The sequence below is a fragment of the Lonchura striata genome, chromosome 19 (assembly GCF_050655825.1).
Source record: "Lonchura striata isolate lonStrDom1 chromosome 19, ASM5065582v1, whole genome shotgun sequence".
Lineage (NCBI taxonomy): Eukaryota > Metazoa > Chordata > Aves > Passeriformes > Estrildidae > Lonchura > Lonchura striata.
In genome coordinates, this window is record NC_140721.1 from 5,303,556 (window position 1) to 5,329,540 (window position 25,985).

At 43.4% G+C, this 25,985-nt stretch overlaps 1 protein-coding gene across 1 annotated transcript; it reads left to right on the forward strand.

Annotated features, from left to right (window-relative positions):
* The first annotated feature begins 538 nt into the window (after positions 1-538).
* On the forward strand, positions 539-25,874 carry PITPNA (phosphatidylinositol transfer protein alpha). Its single transcript, XM_085557422.1, has 12 exons — positions 539-759; positions 5,540-5,570; positions 11,173-11,318; positions 11,831-11,926; positions 12,213-12,216; positions 16,760-16,834; positions 17,203-17,286; positions 18,181-18,258; positions 19,150-19,260; positions 20,764-20,886; positions 21,619-21,688; positions 22,699-25,874. Exons 1-11 carry the CDS (start codon positions 740-742, stop codon positions 21,664-21,666), a joined length of 816 nt encoding a protein of 271 aa, XP_085413548.1. The 5' UTR covers positions 539-739; the 3' UTR covers positions 21,667-21,688; positions 22,699-25,874.
* Positions 25,875-25,985: the final 111 nt, after the last annotated feature.

Consider the following 25,985-nt stretch of genomic DNA (forward strand, 5'->3'; position numbering starts at 1 on the left):
GGGCGGAGGAGCCCGTGAGGGGCGGGATGAGTCCGCGAGGGGCGGAGGGAGCCCGCGAGGGGCGGGATGAGCCCGTGAGGGGCGGGATGAGCCCGGGAGGGGCGGAGGGAGCCCGGGAGGGGCGGGATGAGCCCGCGAGGGGCGGGATGAGCCCGTGAGGGGCGGGAGGAGCCCGCGAGGAGCGGGAGGAGCCCGCGAGGGGCGGGAGGAACCCGCGAGGGGCGGGATGAGCCCGGGAGGGGCGGGAGGAGCCCGGGAGGGGCGGGAGGAACCCGCGAGGGGCGGAGGAGCCCGCGAGGGGCGGAGGAGCCCGCGAGGGGCGGGATGAGCCCGTGAGGGGCGGGATGAGTCCGCGAGGGGCGGAGGAGCCCGTGAGGGGCGGGATGAGCCCGGGAGGGGCGGGATGAGCCCGCGAGGGGCGGAGGAGCCCGTGATGGGCGGGAGGAGCCCGCGAGGGGCGGGAGGAGCCCGGGAAGGGCGGGAGGAGCCCGTGAGGGGCGGAGGGGCCCGTGAGGGGCGGGATGAGCCCGGCGGGCCCGCCCCGCGCGCGGCGCGGAGGTGACGCAGCCGTTGCCGCAGAGACGAACCGCCCCGGCCCCCCCGTCCCGGTGCGGCGCCGCTCGGCTCGGCTCGGCTCGGCTCGGCTCGGCTCGCTCCATCCCGCGCAGCGCCTCCGGGACGCGCCTCCTGTCACCTCCAGCGGCACTGGCCCGGGCGGGCGGCGCGCGGCGGCACCGCCATGGTGCTGATCAAGGAATAGTGAGTGCGGGGGGCTCCCCCATCCCGGCCCCCCTGAGCCCCTCCGCTCGCCTCCGTCCGCGCCCGGAGCCTGGCGCGGTGACGGCCGCGGGTGGGCGGCCCGGCCTTGCCCCGCAGTGCGGCCGCGGAGCGGGAGGGAGGGAGCGGGGAGCGCCGTGAGGGCCGCGGCGGCGGTGGGGGCGGCATGAAGGTCACGGCGGGGCGGGGGCCGCGGCTGCCGGCGGGCCCCGGCGCCGCTCGGCCCCGCTGCGGCTCCGCCGGTGCCCCACGGCCTCCTGCGGGTGATGCCGGGTGCCGAGGGCCGAGCCGGAGCCGGCTCAGTCCCGGCGGTTTCTGTGGGAGCTCTGAGCGAGGCAGGGGCGTGCTGCCAAGTGTCAAACCTGGCTTTGGTCCCCTCCCGCCTTTGGCTGTGTAATCTCCGAGGAAGGACTCCCGAGAATGTCAGAAATGAGGTAGCTCCAAAATGGTTTTGTGTGTGGAAGCCTCACCTTGGAGTTCTTCACTGACCCTGAGGCTGTTGCGGTTGTCCTGATGGGGATGAAGGGGTGGAGAACTGGCTGGACATGAGGGTGTGTAGCCATTAGTCACGTTGCTTGTCACAGTCCTTGGTTCAGCAGCTCTGTGCTCGCTAATGTGGAATATACTCTTGGACCGGTGCACTTTGGCTGGGTGTCTTCAAAGCTGCGTGCACTCTGCACATAGTTCTTTCCTGAATTCTTAAGGTTAACTCAAGTGCATTCCTCTGTTAAGTGCATTCCATCATTTGAAACTTTTGGCTGAGGGAAGAGGCCTTCTGTTTATTTTTTCTTTCTCCCCTTCCAAAAGATACCTGTGATCCCACTGGTAAAGTGGGTTTTCAGGTCTTCTCTTAGACACATTTACCTACATGACTGTGTCCTCCTTACAGGAATTACTTGGCAAGATAATGGAACATGGTGTGGATTTAAATATTAAAATTATGTTGAGGGTTAGACTGATCCTTGTAGTTGCCTTTAAATTTGATTAACAATTTCCCCCTCCCAGTCCTTAAACACCTGCTATTTTTATCCAAACAATAGAAGTGTAGAATTCAGGAGTAGCAGCAGAACTGCTCTTTGTAATACAGAAACACCATTAGCTTCTGTAGTGTTAAACTGGATAGCAGGCAGAAACCTGGCCTAAGTGCTTTGTTTCAGGTGCGTGAAATGACAATTAATTCCTTCTACAACATCTGTTTTGTTGATATTTTCCTGTGGATTTACTACTTTCCCTCTTAGAGAGCACCTTGGCTGGGTTATCATGTATCTTTTTCATGCTTCTGCTCACAATTCCTTGCCCTGTACCACAGTAAAGCTCATTACCAGTGAGCTGTGATGTAAAGGTGAGAACATATGTACTTTGAATCAGATTTCTGACAGTATGAACAGTTCATTTTCGTGACTATCACTTCCAAAAGTAGTTTTACTCAACATTATTTACCTCACCATATCAGCATGCTGGTCTTTCACACTGCCTACTTCAGAAACAAGGCGTGAAGTGTAAATGTTAAGAGTAAAGGTTAAAAGACCAGTATTACTACATTGGTTTCTTTTTACAGGTTTCCATTTGTATTTCCAAAAGGGTCACTAAACCTTTTTAGTGTAGCTATTATACTCTTTTCTTCACTTTATTTTGCCCTTAGTAAGATGTGTGGCTATAAGGACAGTCAAGGTTGCCACTGGAATTTTCAAGTTAACATTTATTTTTGACTTTCTGAGTTTCCCAACCACCTCTGACAGTTGCACATTCTGAATTGTGTCACTGTATTGGCTCAGATTTAAATTTTCTTTATGTTCTACATGCCAAATTTACATCCTCTTTGAGATGGTTTTTGATGGATTCTCATCTTCCAGGAAGCAGTTGTTTAAGGCATGTTGAAACCTCTTGTTTTGGTGTGAGCTGGCTATTTTAAGTGCTTTGCTGTTACTTATGTTAGTTCTGTTTGCATGCAGGTAATTACTGCCATCCTACCATAGGTGGTAAAAAGTTAAATGATCTGTAACTTCATCTCATCTGAGCAGATTATTCTTCCATCTCTGTGACCCCTTGTCACACTCTCCCTAGTAAATCAGATGGGTTTTATTATGCCTGTAAGTATTTTAGGAGCTGATACAGAAATAGAGCAATATAACAAAAACCTGATGTCATATTTTATTATCAGCCAAGTCTGTATCATACTTTCTCTACAGCTTCTTGTCCTGATGGTTGTGCAGTGATGACTGTAACGATTTGATGTCCTGTCAGACTTTCAGGCTTATCTTGCATTTCTATCCATCCATGCTGCAGATAAGCTGCATGAATTTTGTTCATTTGCTTGCATTTTTTTGGGTGTCAGGGTTTGTCAATGCTGTCTGGAGTCTTGCTTGCTGTCCTTATTTTGATTTAAACTGCCTTGGAAGACCTTGAGGAGAATCAGAGTGTGGAGACTCGCTTCCCTTTCCTGTGAAGTGACGATAATGCCACTGACCTTCCCTGCAGCTGTACTTCCTTTTGCTGTCATTTGAGGCAGATTTTAAACTAACAGGGATCTTAAATGTTCCTCACCATTTTCAGGCTGATCACATCATATAATTTCTCATAAACTGAGCAAGTTCTGTCCTAAAGTTAGGAATCTTTGCTCCCATTGCTGCTCTTGCAAAGGTTTTCCTCAAGTTCCTCTTGAGGAGTTTTCCCTCCTCCTTTATCACTTAACTACCTGTAAGTGGTTTTCACCCCTACTTCCTTGGTTTGCTGGGCTGAACAAACTGTAAACCATTGATCTTCTTTGTGTTTCTGTTTCTCCACTGAGCTCTAAGATAACAATTCAGATTTAGTGTCTTCTAATCCTAAATGAAATTTCATTCGCTTACAGCAATGTTTTACACCAGGTTTTCTGAAGAAAAATGTTCTAACTCCATTCCAAAGAAATTGTTTCTTCCCCATTTCTTGGTCTTTCACTCTAATTATCATCCAGCCCCTCTTTTCATTCTTATTGCACTTTTATCCAATTACGCTTAGTGGCAAAGTCTACGTGTGAAAATCTCTTTCCTTTTTTTGATCCTCCCTTACACCATACTGGTGTTGGTTCTCTTCCCTCTTGCCTTTCAGCAGGTATTTTCAGGGAACAATATGTAACAGTGAGTAAAACAATTATAGTTCAATCTATCCTACCAGCAAGTGGCACATGGATTTCCATGAATTGATCAAATCCCATTTAAAAATTGCTTTTACTTCCTATCTTTGGCAAGGAATGCCATGTCTTCAGTAGACATGACGTAAAGAAGCACAAGTGATTTGGTCTAAAATTTGTTGCCTAATGATTTTTCTGTTGTAAAACAGTCATTGTTCCTTCTCCATTCACTTTTTTTTGCATCATTTATGATCTCTAAATCTCTTCCATACCTGAGCCTTTTAGCTGTTTTTTTTCCCAAGCTGGAAGGCCAAGTCTTTGCTGCTTTCTTCTCACACAGAAGCATTTTCCCATCTCCAATCATCTTTTTTAACTTCCTTTACTTGGTCTGTATCCTCTTTGAGATAAGGTGACCAAGACTATGGGCAATATTTAAGATGTTGATATGTGGGAGATTCTAGTGACATAATTGTCTTTTTTTTGTGTGTGTGTGTCTGTGTGCTGTTCCAGTTTCTAATATTTGATTTACTTTTGAACTGCCATTGAGCTGATGTTTCCTGCTGCTTTTCCATAAAGGCACAAGATATTGGCAATAACTAACTTGGGGCTCATTAACCCCATATGTTTGGTGAAAATGAGTGCCTATAGTGCATTATTCTTTTTTTTTAATTGGCAATGAACTTCTTTTGCAGTTTCCAGTAGTTCTTTCTGCAGTACTTTGCAGTCAGCATAAAGTGTTGCTCTCACAAGTAATCTTGCATAATCTATAATCTTTTGCCCTTATTGGAGTTTGTTCTTTTGGTAAAATGTAAAAAAAGAATTCTATTTTCACCACTATTGCTTTTTCATAATCAGTTTATTAATACAGAGAGCTTTTTTTCTTGATTGTGTCCTAGTTCCATTGAGACTAATTCCCAAAGAATTGGGAATTCTTCTGCCCATAGTAGCCATATCCATTTCCTATCTGTCTCTTGCTTTGGTTCCTTGTTTGACATCATCCTTGTCGAAAGCAGAAGTCAACCACAGATCCAGTTTTGAAGAAGACCTTAACAAGCATGTATTTCTGTCAGCTTTAAATTGATTCTTTTCAAAAAAATCTGTGTGACTTCAAGCAGATTTTGCTGTGTTACCCAGTCAGTTGATTCTAAGAAACATTCAGGAAACCACAATTAAAAAAAAAAAAGACTCATTTAAAGCAGTGGCAGCACCCTCCTTTGCAGTGAGCTCTGAGAAAGCTTTTCCTCTGCTGTTTCCTGCTGCTTTGGGACATGTGAGCAAATTGTGCAGTGCCTTGTGGCTATTGCAGATCTCTGCAGAATTGCTGAGGCCCACAGAAACCTTCCCAGCAGCTTGATGAGAAATAAGGTGTGATTGCTGAAAGGATGGAGTGAGAGGGATCACCACTGTGTTGATGCTGTGTGGGTTTGCAGACCAGTTGAATTACAGAATTTTAGGAGAGGGTTGCAATTATGCTCCATCATGTACTGGTTCTCTTTGAGGTTGTTCTATAAATAGTCTTTGGCCTAAGGAGTACTGGGTGGATGCTGAAATTCTGGGGGGAGAGGAGAGCTGTGCAGCCATTGCTGTGAGGAATGTGGGAATTTTGGGGCTGCAGGGATATTTGCTAATTTCTGTCTCTCTGTTCCCTTGCAGCCGCGTTATCCTGCCTGTGTCTGTGGAGGAGGTAAGTTCTTCGCTTCTTCCTTCCTTGCTTTAGGACTGTAAATAAACCTGTGATCAAAGCATGAACAAAAACTGGAAAATGCAAGCTGTCTTCAGGAGCCCCTGTGAGCTGTTACTCATTCTCCATCATTTTTGACCAAATAATTGTATTAAGTCTGAGGGTGCCAATCATCTCTCTTACAAATTACTTTCAGATATGCTCATTATAAATCTTGAGTTGTCAGGCTGTTTTCAAGTGCAGCTTCCTTTTCATTAGCACTATTGTTCTTTTCTATTTTTTTAACATGAAGGGGAAGCTTTAGTACAAATTTAAGTCACCTTTTAAACTGTGTTTTGCTAGAGCTCTTTTGTTTTAAACTCTTAGGCAAAGATTAAGAATTACTTGTGACATAGGAGGCTCATATAACAAAAGGACTTTTTCAGACCTGTGCTATTTAGCTCTTTCATATAGCAAACTTTCTTATTGTTTAGATAAAGCTGAATTGAGAGAAGAGATTAGTTTCTATTGGACAGGGTGCTTTTCATCACCAACCATGAAATAGCTGTGCAGACTCAGTGGCTGTTTCCCTCCTGTTTCCTCTGATTTTCAGCTTGCCTTTCCTTCCTCCCTCCTGCATGAACACCACTCTTGCAGATAATCTAACCATATAAATGTTTTGAATTTTTTAATCTTTATACTAACAAGGTACAAATAGAAATGACTGAGTTTATAGCACTTCCGTAGCAGATTCCTTTTTCTGGATGTGTTTTATTTTTTCCTTGTGATCCTTGGCTGTAAGCCTTGGGTTTGTGAACTCTGATCAAGGCCTTGTTCTTACTTTTAGGGAGAGCTGTGGTAACAGCACTCTTGTTCATTTTTCTTTCCTCTGAATATAGAAGCTACTGTGGCATAAACAGTGGTGGGCTGGCTCATGGCAGCACTTTTTTAAGCACATCCCTTTTATAACTCTTACTCTTTTGACAGAACACAGTTTAGAACTTCATGTGGTGCATTCCTGCAGCCATCAGATTGGCTAGTAAAAAACAAAAGCAGTGTCTAAGCTGAGTTTCTTGTTCTTGTGGCTCAGTCTGCTGTGACAGGTATCAGATGCTGACAGAAAGCCCAGAACTCTGATCAGAGAGTGGGTTTAGATCTGTGTTCTATGTTAGTGCAAGAACAAGGTTGTTAATGCTAGAAATTCTGTTTGTTGCTTGCTCCCTATCTGTAGTTTTTATGCTTTCTGCATGAATCTGTTTCCAGCAATTTTAACAGAAGTCAGACTGAAGTATGAGAGTAGGGAAGTTTGGATCTTTTATTGTGCCTGAGCACCACTCACAAGAGCAAGAGCTTGACAAAGGAAGGAGTAACATGATCAGCTTTATCAAGTAAGCAAAGGATGCAAACTTTCAGGTTAGAGAAAGCTGTGGGTAAGTGGCAGGTTGCTTGAGCTCAATGGACAGAAAGGACTTTCCTGAATGACAGGAACCCTGCCTTGTAGTGATATGGCTCCTTGGTGTCAAGCAGTGTAAATAAAAAGTCAAAGCATCAGCACACAGATGGTTTCTTTGAGGGGGTTAGACTGGATGGAACCCAACACAGGGTTTTCCTAAGTTCTCTGATACTGGGATTAGCCTTCATCCAGTTAAAACGAGTCCCTGGCTGTGCTCTTGTTCCTCCCTGGCTGTTCAGAGCCTCGTGTGTAAACTGCCTATGTGGAAAACTGAGGGTTTGAGCTGTAGATACATCTATCAGTCTCTGGCAAACTCCTTGTGTGGCTGCCCTGGGATTATCTGTTTCAGGAGGTGTATTGCTCTACTCGGGGTCCAGTGCTTGCCTTGTGGAGAAACCCCCAACCTGTCCAAATCAAATTTCTCCCCAAACTTGCACATTTGTCACCGTGTCCCATGAGTGATGTCCCTTTCCAAGGTCTGGTGTTTTTCCTATGATAGGGCAGATTTCAGGAGCCAGTTCCCTGAGCAGATAGGGTTCTAAAGTTCACTTAGTTTTGCCTGTGTAGCTGGGTGTGCTTAAGAAAAAAGGTTATTTCCAGTGTTGACTCAGAGGATGACTGCTGCTGTGTTTATTGCCTCATCCCCCTTCCTGTGTGCAAAGATGCTGACACATCTGTGCATCACTTGGTCACTGCACTGCTGTCTGTTCTACAAACCAGCTGTTAAACCTTCATTGCTTTCAAGGATTTCCTTGTGTACAAAATTCTTAGACAGGGCTCTGGAGACTTATTATTGCTCCTGACTGTGTAGCTGTTCATGAAGCAACTCTGGCTAGCAGGAGGACTTCTGATTTCATTTTTATATGGCTGATTTTTGCTCAAAAGGCTTAAGAGTTCACACCTTCTGGGTGTGCAGATTGTTGGCAAAAGTCTGATGCCAATGTATACGATAGGGAATGAAATTAATTGTAACTTTGAGATGTCATGAAAGGGTTGAGGGAATCTTTTGTGAGGTTTTGTGGTATACCAGGGATTCAGTCTCCACCCTTAGCAAATGGATCTTAACCAGTAGTATGGAATTCAAGAGAAAACTAGTGATCAGGAAGGCATTGGAGAGCTGTGACTTAATCAACACAGAGCTCAGTGCTGCTTAGTTAGTCAGGCTGGGAACCAAACAGTGCAAGAGAAGTCCTGGTGATGACTAAAATTCGAGAGCTGGCATGTAGGAGTTAGACTGTAGCAGTCTGTCTTCTACATGGAAATCCTGCCAAAACATGGTCCTGCTCAAGTGCAGGCTGCAGCTGCACTGCTGTGTTGGTTTATCCCTTGTCCCACTGTGGGGAGCAAAGGGAATCTCCTTGTTGAGTGTTGGGTGCCAGGCTTTGCTCCCATTCCCTGACCAGCATCAGGTGCCAGCTTGGGGAGCATGGACTCGTGTGGGTGTCTGTGCCAGCTGCCACTGAAATGCTGGTATGGATTAGAGCTGTGTGTACACATTCTGTGCTGCCTCTTTGTTCCTTTCACATGGCAAGGAGCTTGCCAAACACACAGGAATCTTATTAACTGCATTCAAAGCAGCTTTCAGGAAAACAACTGCTCTTGAAGATGGTTGTGTTGAGATCAGGCCTGCTGGAGGAAGTTTGGTGCAATGAAGATATTCTCTCAGCTGTTAAGAGATGTTTGGCACAGAGCAAGAGGGATGACTTCCTATAGAGGAGTTTTTTGGTGCTCTCAGGTCTGTCTGAAGTTCAGATTCCTAGAGCCAAAATCTTTCTCTCTGTTTACCTTTTCAGGGAGAATGATGTGGGATTTTCTCATTGGGACAGTTTTATTTGGGCCTTTTCCTCTCTTATCAATGCGATTAAAGGCTCAGAAATAACAGGGAAGTTTAAATGGTGGAGATGTTAAACCAAAGGGTTTATCTTCTTAGTGTCTGAACTTTGACCCAAGTATTTGAAAGGGAGAAAGAATGAATAAGAGGCTGTTACTAAGAGGAATTAGTTTGTGCTTCTGGAGCTCTGTCCTGGGACTTGTTGCAAAGCAGTCAAAGCCATTCAGTCCTCCCCTGTAATCCTGTACTTACCAAACTCAGAATAAACTCTGTTCTATGAGTATTTGTGTGGCTCTTATTTTCTAAAGCAACTTTGCTTCTAAGGTTTCACAACTGTCATGTTTTGCTCATCTGGAGGGAGGCGAGTGTTCTGCTTTGTGTGGATCATATGTAGGGAATCATAAGGAAAGCAGTGTGGTGTATGAAATGTCAGAGGTCAGAGACTTGTATTGCAGCCCAAAATCCAGACTGAAACCCAACCTGCTGAGACAGTGCAGGAACTGTCCAGCCAAGTGAGAGCTGCTCATGTAACCTGGGCCAGGACCTTCTGGAGAGATCCAGCAGAGCTGCTGCTCTTAGCTTGAAAATGATCTGATTTTTGTTCTGCCCCACATGAGCTGAGGCCAGGACACCTTGCCTTGTTACTCTGGCTTCCATCTATTCTTCCAGCAGGCCTTTGTTGGCACCAGATGGCACAAAGAGAGCTTTGGGTACTGTTGTTATTTTGGATGCTCTGACAACAAAATTTAATGACTGTAGAAATTTTCCTTCGTTGCAGAAGATGTTCCAGCCCAGTGAAGTATTTCTGGGTTCTCAGATCTGAGCAGTATTTCACTTTTCCCGGCTGGCTTTCAGAAGTGCTATTCCTGTTTCTGATGCAGAGCCTTATGCTGTGGAAAAGGAAGATGGCCTGAACAGTGTTGCATTGCTTTGTAGTTATGTTATGGAATTTTTGGAAAGTTTTTTTTTTTTTTTTTTTTTTTTTTATCATTGCACTTCTAGTGCCAAACACTTTGTGGTTTACCCTTTCAGATTGCATCCCTTTACTGTTGCCTTTGGCAACAGTTGCTGTTTTGCTCACTTATGAGTTCTGAAGACTTAACTCTGCTAAGTTAGAACTCTTCCTTTTAAGTCAGTGGTTTAACTTCTTCATCCTCAAACTGTGCTCATCTATTTTTGCTTCAGAGAGACCTGTGTGAATTTTCTTCATTTGATTATGCTTCTTTTGAGGTCTGCATCCCCTTTTTCAGCTACAAGAGGCCAGAGTATATTAATCTTTACATCTTCTGCAGAGGAGAATGTTCTCTTTTGTTTATTTTCTTGGTTTTTCCTCTGTTCTGTCCTGAGAAACATTTGTGAATGCCTCTTACAAAATAAATTGTGTAGTATTAAGTACTTTAAATGATTTCTGGGAAATAATGCTGCCAAGTGAATGCCTGTAAGAGACTGAGAAATGATTTTAGGGTAAGAATTTTACTATGTGTTGAAATTCTGTGCTCTCCCTGGTAGTGATTTAAGCTTGTGGCTAAGAGGAACTGTGATAGAGAGAAAAAAACAACACAACTCAAACCAAAGATCATAGGAAAAATACTAGTGGGAGCAGTGACAGGACAGATCAACTGGTCATTTGGCACACTGACTCGGTTATTTCATTAGATAATGAATTCAGAATTAAAATCCCCTCTTTACTTCAAGCTTCCTACTCAGTTGTTTGAACTACACATGGGGGATGCTCATCTTTGACCCTCAGGGCTCCTAAGCTGTGCACATTTAACAAGTTTTTTTCTTGGAGCACTTAAATCTGGTGCAAGTACCCTTTATCTTCTGTAGCCCTTATGAAGTTTTTCACTCTCTTCCCCTTTCCCCTGCATTTTGTAAAAAAGCTTGATTAATTTCTTTGGGACTCTTCTGGATGCTGCACTGTGTGCTCATTGATTCAGGACTGGCAGTGCCTTATTCTAAATTTTTTGGGGACAGCTGTGTGTCACTCAAAATGGGTAAAACCCAATGGATTTTCCTACAGTATCCCTGAGGTCATCTGTGTTTTCTTACTTCCTGATGCTCCTTTCATCTTTCCTACTTTCTCCTGGTTCTCTGTTGCTTTGGAGCTTGAGATTGAAGGGTTAAAGGTAAATGTCTTACTGGCAGTGATTTCCTCCTAACTACCACTCAAGCTTTCTATCTCAAATGAAATTAAAAGAGCTGCTTATCTGCCCATACAAGTGGATGTCCTTTTCTCTGCCCTCTCCCCAGGTAGTAAATTTGTCCTTGGCTTCTTCTGGCAAAGTTATTACTTCAGCTGAATTATAGCCATGGTAATAATGTGTCTTTAACTTCTCCAGTACCAAGTAGGGCAGCTGTATTCCGTGGCAGAAGCCAGTAAAAATGAAACTGGTGGAGGTGAAGGAGTGGAGGTCCTGGTGAATGAACCCTACGAGAGAGATGGAGAGCGTGGGCAGTACACACATAAGATCTACCACTTACAGAGGTATGGGAACCAATTCATTCCCAGAGTTGGGCAAGAGGAACCAGAGGGGTTGCAGCAACTGTAAATCACAGATTATGTAAAGGCTGAAAGATGGAGAAGGCAGGAACATAACAGCACCTGGGAGTGAACATCACTGGGACACCCACCCTCCCCTGTAAACGTGGCTGTTGTCCCAAGAAAATCTGGCTTTGAGCTTTTCAAAGCAAGTCTGATCCTGCCACCCAGTATTTTCATACTTGAATTTGGCTAAAGAACAAAACATCTAGATTTCCTCCTGTTTTCAGCCTATTTTTTTCCATTTGTTTTGTCTTTCATTACGTAAAGAAGATTTATATTAACATGTCTGATTTAGCATTTCTGGAAAACACCATAATGGGGTTGGGGAGAGTCCTACCAATTCCAGAACTGTGAGAATCTCTAGTGTTTGCATCCCAGGTGATGTCCTGCCTGTCTCAGTTCTCTTTACATATAGTCCTTATTAATGCCTTTCTTCCTATTTCCAAATTCTGCAGCAAAGTGCCAACATTTGTGAGAATGCTGGCCCCTGAAGGAGCTCTGAATATACATGAAAAAGCATGGAATGCCTATCCCTACTGCAGAACTGGTGAGTGCCTGAGGAAGGACTCTGGGTTCTCCCTTTTTGTTTTCTCAGGGCAGAGGGGAAAAAAGGTAAGGGAGGGTATAAGGAAAGATGCAACCAGTAGAGAAGCTGTTTCAGCTCTCAAAACTTGAATTTCTGTTCTCTAAGCCCTTTGTGTGGTCAAGAAAAGCAAAATACAGTGCTGAGGGAGTTAAAAGAACTGCCTTTGTCTGATGTGCTCCTATGAGTGACCTTCCTCTATGGGAGGAAAAAAACAGACCAAGAAATATCTGTTAGTCTTCCTAAAGGAATAGCTGTGTAACACTAATGAAATAAATACATGAGGGGTGATTTTATGTGCTCAAGTGCAGCATAGCCAGGTGGAAAAAGTGGAACATGGTTGGGAAGTGGAAGTGGAAAAAAGGGGAACAGGGCAGATCTCAGGCACTCTTGCTTAGTGCAGGTGAAGGGAACAAGTGTTAAGTGATGGGTATTTGCTCACTTGCAGGATCTGAGGTCAGGGAGGGTTGAACAGAGAATGCTGCAGTTGAAGTGAATCCATCTGTAAAAGCAGGGGTGAGGCTCTGGGAGCTGTGTAAAGTGCTGAAATAATGTCAAATCTATTTTCTACAGGAGTGGTTAGTATTTACTTACTCAAGTTACCAGCCACGGTGTTTAACCACTACAGCTTCTCTGGTTTTCACTGCTGTAAACTGAAAATTTGACTTTGCCTCCAAACTTATCTAGTGTTTTTGGCAGCATTTTGTGCTGTTTGTATCTCTGAAGGATACATTTTCTGCTAGTTGGTAGTGGTACAGTTGCTATGGGAATGAAACACTTAAAAATTCCAACTGTTCTTGAAACTCAATATATAAAACCCCCCTTTTTTGACAATTTACTTAAGTGAATTTTCAATGAAGTGTCTTAAAGAAGGAAAAAGCTCTGCAGTGGGAGAGGATAGTGTTATTTCAGTCTGTGAAATTACATGCAGCAGTCTAGTGGAATGGATATTTCAAATACAAAATTCAGATACTGCCATCAGCTTTAGAATAAATTTTTATTGTCTCACAGAAGACGTGGAAACAAAGTTGTTCACAACCTTTTTAAGCTTTATGCAGTTTTCTTGCTGCATGTTACTTAAATTAGTTAGTAAATATCTAGTTTATTTCCATGTTAAGCCCACTGAGCTGATTTAAATGCCTGGCTGTATCCTCCACCTCCTCTTTTCCTTCTCCACCAATTTCTGAAACAAAGGTATGGAGTTACTTCTTTTGTTATTCTTAAGCTGCTTATCCTTCAGTTACACATGAATAAAATTCTACTGAAGAATGAGATACTAAAATCAAGTACAAGACTTTTCAACACAATCAAAGAAATGTCAGATTTTAATATGCTAGTAATGATAACAAAGCCAAAAAAACCTCTTCAGCTGCAATAAACAGCAACATAATATGAGATAAAAAGTGCTTTGTTGTGGGGGTTGGAGCAGAAGGCAGTTTTGATGCGGAGGCTGATAAATCTGTTTAGAGAATCTGCCAGCCTGACATGAAGCAAGAGGAGCTTGGAAAAGTTGCTGAAACCTTCCTTTGGCTGGGATTGGGCAGGAAGGGAGAACCCATGGATGTGAGAGAGAGAACCTATGGATGTGAGAGAGAGAACCTATGGATGTGAGAGAGAGAACCTATGGATGTGAGAGGGAGAACCCATGGATGTGAGAGAGAGAACCTGTGGTTGTGGGAACCCATGGATCTGAGAGAGAGAACTCATGAATGTGAGATCCCATAGATGTGAGAGAGAACCCATGGATGAGAGAACCCATGGATGTGAGAACCCTTGGATATGAGAACCCACGGATGTGAGAGGGAACCCTTGGATGTAGAAACCCATGGATATGGCAGAGAGAACCCATGGATGTGAAGAGAGACCCCATGGATGTGAGAACCCATGGATGTGTTGTGGGGCTGCCTTGGGCGTTACCATTTTCCTTTGGATGCACTTGGGTGTTTTGGTCAGGTGTGGGGAGACTTGGATGCCCTGCTGTGAATCTTTGGGTAGCAGAAAATGCTGTGCTGGCTTAGAGCAGCCAGGATTTCAGCCCTCTCACTAGAATCTGAAATTTAAGAGCCAGGGACCCAGCAGGAACTAAACCTGAGTGTAGGAGTTGCTGGTGCTTTTGCCTGTGCCCTCCTGTCCTAGGTGGTGTTGCTGTGCTGTCCCTGGAGCTTGCTTGTTCACAGAGCCTTCTAAACTGCAATAAAGCAGTGCTTTTGCTTAGTTGTGCCTCGTGGTCTTCTTTTTTTTAATTATATGTCTGCATCCTTCTTACATTTCCCTAATCTCCTCTGAGAAGCTCAATTAATATACATATTATTGGCCATTGTCAAAGTAGTACTGGAGATTGAGAGAATTTAAATGCTTAGCTTATAACTTTCTGCAGTTCTGCACACTTCCTTGTGCTGTAATATGTTGTTTTTATGTACTTTGAATGGAAGCCTTGCTTAGTTCCTTTGAGAGTATAAGCTGTGAGGTTGTTTTTATTGTATGGTTTCACAACTTCTGCAGTAAAAATGAAGTGAGGATTGTCTAATAGTTGTACCTATGGGCTGGTGCCAAGGGGAACAGTGTTCTTCTCTGCAGTCTGACTTAAATATTAATGTTGCTTAAATGTTTTTAGAAATGCAATTTGATGTGTGTTCCACACTGAGTGTAACCATGGCCTGTGGCCAAATGTCAAGAAACTGAGAAGTTATAACTGCAGTTGAAACATGTAGGAGTTGCTGCTGTAATGCCTCAATAAACAGGTCCTAATTTGTAGCAAGCTGAACACTGAAGTTTCAGTGGGCATTTCTGAAGAGATTAATTTGTTTCTTTACAAATGAGGAGTCTTCCCCACAGGGAAGAAGTTAAGGAGGTGAAGGAACCTGTTTTGAGGCAGCTGCACAGTCACAGCACACAGTCATGGTGAAGTGGGAAGGCCCTGGTTTATAATTATTGCTGGTTTATTTTGTTGGACTAGCAGGAAAAACCCCCATTTCCTTCTTGCAGAAATAATGAAATGTTCTTTGAGATGAAGTTCAGCCTTTGAAAAATTAGCCTCAGCTTGCTTTCTTGTTCTCTTCTCCAGCTCAATATGCCAATCTAAATAATTTGCTTTCTGTAAAATTGCTGTAAAAAGCAATTTTCACATGCTAGGGGTTTAGAAATGTCCAAGCCCAGCAGTGGGTAATTAAGGCAGCTGGATGTGCATGATAGGTGATTTGGGATGGTAACTGCAGTATGCTGGGTTGGAAACTCAAAAATTATTACAATAACTTTAAAACCAAATTGCTTCTTAGTCAAACCCTGAAGTCAGACTTCAGAACAGACCAGCAAACTTCACCTCCAGCTTCAGACTTCCTTCTGCTTGAGTAGAATTGCTCAGGTAGAGCAGATGCTGAATGTTACAGGATCTTTAATTGCTTTTCTGCATTGAATAATTGAGCCTTGGTGTCCAGGGAGTTCAGTTACCACGAGCAGCAGAGATGCAGAGGGTCTGGTTACTCCAGGCAGGGCTGCACTGGCCTGGAATCCAGCATGGGTTTCCTTTGGAACTATGGAGAGGCTCCTTATCTGCAAGCTGAGAAAGGATTGGTAAAATGCTGTCAGCTGAACATACTTATTCCATCTTCTCATCCAGCTGGCAGCAGGCCAGGGAACACAAGTGGCAGTGCATAATTAATTGCTGCTCCTCTGGGTTTCTCTGAGAATTTCCAGAGGAGAAGGGGTGAAGTTAGCTGGGTTTTATCAACTTCCATGTCTTTTCCCTCAGAGGTACCTGGGAAGCTGGAGCTGTCCGATTTGGCTGAGAGTGGGAGGAGGGCAGTGGTTGCTGTGCAGTCTTTTCTCACTAAAGTACTGTGTCTCTTTCTTTCCATGTGTTGATTCCTTGGACCAGTTATTACAGTAAGTATTGCTTTTACTGATAATCTCTGGAATAATGTCTGAAATGAAGTGTTCTGGGTAGAAGAAGCTCTTTAACCTGAGCTAAAGACTCTTTAGCTTTTATCATTGTAAGATCACATAGATTAACTGCCTGTACCAAGTGTGGTGTATCCATGTGACAAAGCCCAGCTTTACAAATGGGAACAAGCCCTTGCTTGGGTAAACTGAGTAAAAGCCAGTTAGCTCCTGCCATGCTGTCCCCTTGATTAATCTCTTCTGAATTTGATATTTCCTTTCTGCATGCTGAGTGTTTCACTCGCTTGTGCTTTTGTTTCTGCTCCCCTGAGGGAGGATAGGGTTACCTTTGGGAGTCCTTTGCTACCCACAGTAATAGTGAGAAATGGAAAGTTTTTTGCTTACTTGGCAGAACTGTGCTTCTTGTCCCTTCCCTTTCAGTGTCAAAAGCTCTCAGCACATCAGTTTAATATTGTTATTAATTTGAAGACTTGCATCAAAATATGTACTCAGTGCTAGCTCAATGATCTCTGTGGAAAGACAGTTTCTGCCTAGCTAACTTATGTTACCCCTTCTAAACTCTAAATAGAGTGGCAGATATTGTCCTTTAAAGAAAAAGCTGTTTATAAACTCCAAATGTTTTACTATAACAATAGAATTTATGTGGTTTTTTTGTGAACAGCTTGTGGTTTATTTTATCCTAAGTAATTAATGATCAATCAATTTTGCTGAAAGCGATGATCTGGTTGCAAGTAATTCTGAAATTCTCTAAATTGGACCTCAGTCAAATGGAAAGTTCATTCTTTGAATTAGTTCTTTGAGCTGACTCTTCTAATGCTTATCTCTGTAATAAGAAGACAAATTATATATTTGTCTTAAATAATTATATATCCTAGAATAACAAGAAGCTTTATTTTGATGACAGAATGAGTATATGAAGGATGACTTCCTGATCAAAATTGAAACCTGGCATAAATCAGATCTCGGAACACAAGAGAATGTGAGTACTTGTGTTGTGTGTTTTACTCATCTCTTTAATGCCACAGTGCAGCTTTCTGTGCTGGGTTAGAGAAGTGCTGTGTGGAGCTGTCTATTCACCACGTTTCTGCATTTCAAACGTTTGTCTCACTACCAAGGCAGACTCCCTTCTGTTGGCTTCTCACATAAGCTGAATCAAATTGACCCCTAAACACTTGTTCTGTGTGAGCACCTTTGCTTCTTTAGAAACTCTCCCAACTGTGTGCTTACCTCTCTGCAGGTGGGAAGGGGAGCACTGGGTGTCTGCATTTCCATCTGGCTTTATATTTTCTTAGGCTGGGAGTGTTGTGTCACTGAAGCAGCTCCTTGAGTGTTGTTGTTTCCCTGCAGGTGCATAAACTGGAGCCAGAGGTATGGAAGAGTGTAGAAGCCATTTATATAGACATTGCTGATCGGAGCCAAGTACTCCCCAAGGTATGGTAGGTGGGTAACAGCTCCCTGGGGAGAGGCCTTGTGCTAAAAGAGGGGATCATGGACAAACTGTGCTTCCAGGGATGGTCACAGGCAGCAGCACAAAGTGAGAGGTTGGCCAGAGGAGGAAAGGCCTTCCTTAAAGCTGCTCATGCGAGCCAGAGGGAAGGCTCTTTTAAAAACTGTCAGCACTGCCTGTAAAATGTGTTGCCCGTGCATGTAACAGTGTATTTCTTCAGCAGTGCAGCTGACTGAAGTGCTTGAGTAGCAGGAAATGGCACTCCCCTTTCCATACAGGATGTCTCCTAAACATCCCCCTTTTTGATACTTCACAAGTGTGTCTGAAAATGGTGTAGCCAATACTTGATTCTAAGAATCACTCCAGTTACTGTGAGAAAGAAAGTGGTGTTTCTTTACTGGGAAGAAAAATCAACTGTATAAAAATGGAATGTTGGTTGAGTTTCCTGACTTTCAGACAGTATTTTATACCATTTTAATGGTAGTACTGTGAGTCTGACTCTACTTTTCTTCTAGTGAGCAGCATGTGAGCATCACACTGATACAGTGCTGTGAAAAATCCTAGATAGCACAGCTGCTTTCTGTAACAGCAGTGTTTAACTCCCAAAGAGCAAGTGGCCACAGGAAACATATCCTACAGAACTTCTGATAGCCTTACAAAGGTCACATCAGTTTGTTACACTTTTATATAGCTCTAGGACACAACACAGTGGGTAGATACATTTCCTTGGAGAGTGTCTGACCTAAGGTCAGGTCTGAAAACAGTAGTTCTTGATAAAGCAGAGGTTAGTCTTGGCCCAGGAAAATAAATCCTTTGTGTGAAAGAACAGCTGGAAAACAGTAGGATAATTTGTGTTTAATTTTGTGTCTGTCCGATAGGATTACAAGGCAGAAGAAGATCCAGCAAGGTTTAAATCTGTCAAGACTGGACGTGGACCTCTGGGTCCCAACTGGAAGGTTTGTATTGATGAGTTCAGGAACTGTATTAGGACAGATACTGGGGCTTGGAGCCAAAGATACATCTGGAGAACACTGGAATCCCTTCTGCAGAAGGAAATGCAGAACTCAGTCCTGAATCTGTTCTGATTTTAAAAGAAATTGAAAGAGCTTGGCACAAAGAGAATGAGTTCCAGGAAATCTCTAGAGCTGTCTGGTACTCAGCCCAAGGGTTCACCCAAGAGAATTCAAGTATGAGATAGCTGAATAATGACCAGCAATGTTTAACCTTTCACTGAAATCCTTGGAATCTGAAGACATTACAAGTGCAGATACAATACCAGTATTTAAAAGGGACCTTGGGTGGAATTTGGGGAGCTATTGGTGTGCAAGTCTGATTTCTAGCAGGAAAACTTGGCAAAAGCTGAGGTTGATATGATTCATTTGGGAAGAGTGGTTATGGGTCATGTAGTGGGAAATAGGAAACCTTATGGAGTTTTCTTTAAGACTTTATAATCATGACTCAGATGATATAATCTAATTCCAAAATGTTTTAGGTAGGGACTTTATCAAGAGACTTTTAAGGAAGCAAAGTAGCCGTGGTATAACAGTGAAGATGCTGAAAGACATAATTTTAATGGAAGAAAAAGTGGACAACAGAGGAAAGGAATAGTCTGTTCTCAGAATGGAGGGAAAGCCACCTGTGAAGGAAACCAGGGTCTAGTTTCATCATGCTTTGAAAAAGGGTGAGCAAAGGTGTGACAAAACTTGTCAATAAAATATAAGGAGGGTGTAACGATGCAAGAGGATTGTGGGGAATTGTGGGAAGACTTCATAGTCAGGACTGAAGGAGCTGCTTTTCTGGAGACACTTGGCTAGGGGCTTAATGTGAATATCTTTGTGTTTTTGCAGAAGGACCTGGGGAAGCAGTCAGATTGTCCATACATGTGTGCTTACAAGCTGGTAACAGTCAAGTTCAAGTGGTGGGGTCTGCAAAATAAAGTGGAGAACTTTATACAGAAGGTAAGGTCTGTGATGGGGAAAGATGTGGAAATGGGGTACATTTCATCACCCACCTGCTGTACAGGCAATGGCTCTGCCTGAAATTCTGCTCTCAGTTAAAACTGGGTTCAATTTGGTGCTAATCCAAGGGCAGGGCTGGCTGATTGTTCTGTTAAGTGGCTGTTGAACATTTTCACTCTAATGTGTGAAGGTAAATTGTCTGGTTTGTGTTGTTTAATAAATCAGAATTGCAGTGTCTTCATTGTTAGTTTGTGATGCATTTATACTGGAATTACATTGTGTAAGGGCAAAACATGTTTGTGGGGAGATGGCTCCAGCTATTTGTTCCTGATCAGCTGAGGATCTTTCTGACAAGTCCTGGAGCTCATTTTCCTCACATTTTCCTCTCCTAGTCTGCTGCTGTAAAAACCTGTGTTAAAAAATAAGCAGATGGTGGGAAACTTGATTAACTTAAAACATAAATGGTATTTTGAAAAGAGCTTTTTTGTGGCAGAGTCTAATCCATGAGCTGCAGCAGGATGCTACACCTGGGAATGGTGGTGTGGTTTTCCAGGCAGGGCTGTGTTCATATAACTCCTGTGCCTCCAGATCACAGAGACTTCTCAGTGGTTAATATTGATAAACCACAGAGCTCCTTCTGCAAAAGCAATTCTCTGGTGATACAATCTAAAGGTAGCTCCAAGGCGGAATGACCATGGTGCTGCAGGATTTCAAATGCCTCCAAAAAAACCTCTGAATAAAGCAGTGTCTTCAATCTCTTTCTATTTATGAGTATCTACAGGTTTGCATCAAAGTATTCAAGCTGCTTTTGATGAGATATGAAACCATAATTGGTCAAACTGAAGTGTCCTTCCTTAATGAAGTCTTTCCAAGAGGCATTGTATATCCCTATCTAATATAATGATTTTGCCTAGCTTATCTCCTATAAAATGGAAATAAATTGCTCCAAACCTGGAGTAGTTTGTGCACATTAGTCACCTCTGCTGGAAGATTTTCAGCTGTGAAAAACAAGTTTAGGCATTTTTCAGGTCACTTCAAAAGGGAAAAAAAAACCAAGACAGGTGCATGTCAGCCCTTTACATTTCCCAACTTCTAGTTTTTTAGCAAGTTAAGGGTTTAAAAAATACTTGTTTCTCCTTTTTTCTGCACTTCCAGACCAACTTCCATGCTCTAAGTAAGCCCAACTTGGAGCACTTTATTCAGTCAGAACAACACTGTCAAATCAAAGGAAATTCACTAATTCTTTCAGTGCAGTGTGCAGACTGCTGTCTAGGTTTGGGGAGAAAAAAAAAAGGCATTTCTCTGGGGATTCAAGGCTCTAGATTAGATATTCTGATAAAAGAATAAAAATTAGCTATCTCCAGTTTCCAATTGTGGCAGCTAGATGGAAAGGTGGGCGAGGGAGCTGATTCTACACATCTCTGAAAATTGTTACAATGCTGTGAGCTCCATGGTAATTGCCCTGTGACTAAGCTGGTTTGTGTTTTATTCCTCCTTTTGCAGCAAGAAAAGAGGCTCTTCACAAACTTCCACCGGCAGCTCTTTTGCTGGCTGGATAAGTGGGTTGATCTGACTATGGAGGACATCCGTAGGATGGAGGAGGAGACCAAGAGACAGCTGGATGAGGTCAGTGGCAAAGCAGGGCAGGTGTGGGTTGTGTGAAAAACTGCTTCTCTCCAGCACAGCAGAGAGGAAAGGCTGCTGCATTGTCAGGGCATGGTGTGAATTGTGCTCCTGCTATTTAGGTCATGCTGTGTGTGCTTTGAATGATTGGCCATGAGTCCATCGTGCTGGCATCTCCTCCTAATCATTATAGAATTCTCCTTCTGTTTGTTGTTGAGCCAGTAAATGTATTGACCCACAGGTAATGAGGGGCTGAGTGGCAATGATTCATTTACTGCCTCAATATCTTCTGTTTGGTTTTACTCAAAGCTGAATGGTCGATTTTATCCTCATTAGTTGCCAGAAACCTGTTGAGTAAAAGGTTTTTTTAGCTCTAATTACCATAAGCAGGTAGTGGGGGTATGTAACAGCATTCTTACTCTGAGAAACACAAATTTGGTAATAATGAGAACCTTGTTCTGTGGTTTGTGTCCTGCCCTGCAGCCTTCTCTCCCTTCATGCCCCAGGATATTTCATTATAGCTTCATGTACACTCTTGCCCTTTGGATAATAGTTCCAAATCTGTTGCCAGCCCACACTTTAACCAGAAATGATGCCTGTATGTGCATTTCATAATCACTGATTTGAGGTGCTGAGATATAATCGATGTCTTACACACAGGAGGTGTTCCATACTGATAAATTTTGAGATAACACACACGAGAATCAGTACTTGAACAATTCTTTCCTCTTTCAGATGAGAGAAAAAGACCCAGTGAAAGGAATGTCGGCTGCAGATGACTAATATGACTCCTTCCTTGTGCACTGTAGGTATCAAGAGATTTGACAAAAAATCTGTATTGCTCTATTTGGTTTAAAACCCTCAACATTTGTGTGAGAAATGATCCTGTTCATAGCTTCTGACAGGGAAATCTGTGCTATTGATTGTTTTTATAGTAAACTCATTTCACTGACAGCTTGATGAGCAAGGTTTACTGCCTCATTTCAGACTATTCTAAAGAAAAGTCTGAGTGAAAAGCCTAAGAAATGTGTTAGAATATTCTGTAGTTTACTGCTATTATTTCTGTAATGCATATGCTACTTCCCATGACTTGCAGAGAAGCTTTTGTCAGTCTCAAAAAAGTAAGTTAGACATGCAAATACTTAGAATACAGTTGAAAATTGAGAATTCCAAGCATTTTGTGAGGAATTTGTTTTTTCCATTGCTTGTTATTAGTATTTACTGATGGGCCAAGGCTTGGAGTAACACCTGGGCATTGCAGGAGAAGCAGCAATGACCATTTTAAAGCTTTTGACTTGTTTTCTTTCTATTCTGTTAAATATGTCATCAGTTTGAGGGCTGGTTTTGCCAAATTTTTCTTAGACACTGCAAAAATGTTGTCTAGTGTTAGAGAGGTAAGAAAGCAAGGAGAAAGAAGGGATTGTCCATTTATATTAGCAAGAACAGGTTATTAGGGCAGTAAAATGCCATCCTTGGAAGGAATGGGGTGGGGCAGAACCACATCCTCCTGGAATACTCACTGTTTACTTCTGTTTGCCCTCTGTTATCTCCTGGTTATTTGGTGGTATGTGGGGAACACGAGGAGAAGAGGGAGTGTCTTTTGATAGAAATATTTTAATTTTTGAATGCAGCTTCAACCACTTGATTTTCTTCTCTCCCATTTCCTGCGGATCAGTGCTGCAGTGTAACCCTGCATTGTCTGCCTGGCGACGGCGTGACTCACATTTGCTCTCTCAAGGTTGTCTGACACCTCCCTTGGCACACTGCTCTTCCAAAGCCATCCTGAAACGTTTCCCTGTTGTCTCTTTGTTTCAGTTTGCAAGACAGTCATCAGGAAGGCCCAGGGAATCCACACCCTCGACTGACGGACCATCTCTGGATCAAGCCTTTCTCTGTCCAACTGGCAGGCGATTTTAAACCTCCCATAGCTAATTCTAGATGCCCCTTAATATTGTGAGCAAATAGACAGTCTGGTACTAAGCACTCCAGTGTTAGCACGTGTATCCCAAGGAGTTCCCTCCTCGGGGCGTGTGACTTAGAGATCGCTGTATTTACAACTCCTCCCTCCTCTTTTTTTCATTGTGTTCAGACCAATTTCCATGTGGCCCTGTTTGATTTCCAAGTGACATTTTTAGCTCAAATAGTCTTGTGATGTGGTGACTTAGAATTTTTTTGTTTTGGTTTGTTTTTTGGTTTTTTTTTTCCAAGTGGGATAAGCTGCCACCTTTGTTTCTGCCCAGCCCTTCAATGTTCTTTGAATGTCTGTTTGGAGAGGAAAATAGTCCATATTTAAAAGTGCAAAACTCTTCCACAAAATGTTCTGCTCTCACCCTTGCTCCCAGAGGGAGATATTTAACGGCAGGTAACCTGAGTACAAAATGAGGAGCAGCCAGTGGGTTCTTGGTTTGTGGTGAGTTGGGATTTGTGGCTTCTGCAGGGCATTACTTTGTTCTGTCTTAACAAACATGAATTAAAGACTGTCCAGAAGCTACAGTCAGGCCCTGTACTGGGGCATTCAGCACTTACCTGTTGATTTTCCATTTTAAGGGTCTCTCTGGCCCATGTAGCTCTGTTGTCCTCCAGCTGTGTGTGTCAGTCTTACAGAATCTTTCTTGACACATGTTGCAACTTCCTGGTTCTTTATTAAGACTTCCCATAACTTATAAAGCTAGAATGGTTTTGACTAATAATAACGATGTGATTCTCCCTGGACAATTTGGAATGTTGCAAAGGCTGGTGTGCAAGAGAGGTGTTGGCATCTGGTTATATCCAGGTGCCTGGGGTGGTGGTTCTGCTCAGCAATAATATTCTTCCCATTGCAAGACTGACTAAAGTATCTCCTTTTGTGCTGTAAGAAAAACTACTTATAAAGACCTGCAGTTTTCTAGGATATCTGTTGGTTATTATAAATCATAGAGGATACTGTTAATGTAAAGAGCTCTCGTTATGTAATGAAGTATTTACTGTAACTATCCTTATGTTGGTATCAGCTTTAGACAATCAACTCAGCAGAACAGAATCAAGGAAATGCTGCTTTCTTCAATACATATGAGGAAAAAAAAATCCTACTTCTTTGCTTATCCCCAAGGCCCAATGCTTGATTTTTTTCCCTCCCCTAGTAGTAGTTGTTATGGACAAATTCGATTGGGGAGGCTAATTATAGATAAATTAATTAACAAGAATTTATTAAGCAAGCGGTATTAACCAAAAGAACAGCGCTGGGCGGCTGGGGAGCTTCTGCTCTGCCACGGCGCACCTTCCCCCTTTGACCTTTTTGTCTTTATAGTCCCTTTTTTCTCCCAGTTGACATATTTTCTCTCAATGCACCGGTGCAATTGGTTCCTGGGGGGTCTTTTTTTCTGCCCTTGGTGGTCATAGGAATGAAGGCTTCTCATCTTCCTTGCAGATTGTCCTTGGCCTAAAAGTTAACTTGTACATAATTAGTTACACAGTCTTCTATGCTAGTTGCATTCCCTACTCAGTTCAAATTTTTCTCTCCTTTAACACTCGTTTTGATGAACAAAGACCTTTTTATTTATTACGGTAATAACTTTATTTTCCACTTCTGTGTTTGGCAGCACTAACGTGAAACTCTGAATGCCAAACACTCGTGGGTGTATCACCACTTTTGAGGAGTCTTTTTAGCATTCTGCAATACACTGACTCCTCCAGCCCTTCCCACTCGTGCAAGCAGGAGATCCTGAAATGATCCCATGCCCTGCTGAACAAGGCTGTGCTGGGATCAGAGCTGTTTTCAGTGTGAGAGAAGATGGGAATGCTCTGGAGGGAGAGGATGGCATTGGTTTCTGGGGAGGGGGCAGTTTATCCCTTTATTTTTAGTTTGTTATTTTGCCTTACTCATGTCTAAGTGCAATAAGCTCTGAATTGTACCAGTAACTCTGGCAGGCTCTTCTCAGTGACCTCAGACGGTTCTGCGGGGTTGGGGTGGGGTTTGAGGGGTTTTAGCAATCTCACCAGGCAGAAGTAAAACAAGTTTATTGTAAAATAGGTAAAGAAACTAAATTTTAATCTTTGAGGCTATTTGGGACCAGGATGTTTCATGACATGTTGTATAGCTGTTCCAGAAGTATTCTAGGAGTGTAGGCCCCAGTTAGAGTCCTTTCAGTTTGAAGTATTTTTAACAGAGAATTTATGCACTGACTCCTGTTCATGTTTGTTGGCTATGTTTTGAGGGATTCTTACACTTGAGGGCAACCTGAGAATACACATAGCACACTTGTTCTTTCAGTTTGTGTTATCCAAGAGGCTTTCCATCTGATGACACTAATCGCTGTGGAAGCAGATTGTAACATTCCACCATTGCAATCCTTTTTTTGATCCTCTGATTTCAGAGTAAGAGCTTTTACACAAAGCTTTCCTGATTAGTGGAAAAACTTGGAGGGAGGCGGGGGGAGGGGGGGGACTGCAGGACCTTCAGCCTGAATACTCCCCCTCTGCTCCCTGCCCTTTGTTTTCCATCCTTCCAATTTGATCCTAAGTGAAAACATCCCTCAGCCTTTGGATAGACAAATCCTGTAAAGACCCTTCAGTCTCGACGCTTGGTTCCTGCTAGTGAGCATAGCAAAGATCATGCAGCGTTCCCGTGCCGTATCTTCCATCAGCTTTGGCGAGAACCCCCGGACCTGCCGGCTCCCGGCGGGATCCCATCCAGAGCGGCTGGATGCGCTGGGATCGCCACTGCCATCCACGCCCGCTGGGTTTGGGGCTCCAGGGGCAGCCCCCTCGGCCCAGCCTGGCTCAGGCTGGTTTGCTGACAGGGCCGCTCGCCCCTCATATCCCGCAGCCCTCTGGGTTCATCCCGCCACGTCCCGAGGGGTTCTCCGCGCTCTTTTCCTTTGGCGACACACACTTCGTAGAATGGGTTAGATTATCTCGTCGTTTCTTTAAATGTGAGTTTGTGCCTTTTTTGTCTCCTAAATCTTCCAATACAGGCATATTGGAAACGAAATCTAATAAAATACTAGACAGAGCCTGTCGCTTCCGCCTCCTTTTTTTTGGGGTTTTTTTAGGGGGGGAGGCCTCGGTGCCATCATCCTAAAGGCTGCCGTGGGTCCTCCCGGCCGCCAGGGGGGGCGCGGCCG

What these genes read in the sequence shown, in the direction of transcription:
- PITPNA (XM_085557422.1), top strand. Translation starts at nt 740, where the DNA reads ATGGTGCTGATCAAGGAATA. An exon ending in TGGAGAACTTTATACAGAAG is followed by an intron (nt 19,261 to 20,763) that starts GTAAGGTCTGTG and finishes CTCCTTTTGCAG; the next exon opens with CAAGAAAAGAGGCTCTTCAC. An exon ending in CCAAGAGACAGCTGGATGAG is followed by an intron (nt 20,887 to 21,618) that starts GTCAGTGGCAAA and finishes TTCCTCTTTCAG; the next exon opens with ATGAGAGAAAAAGACCCAGT.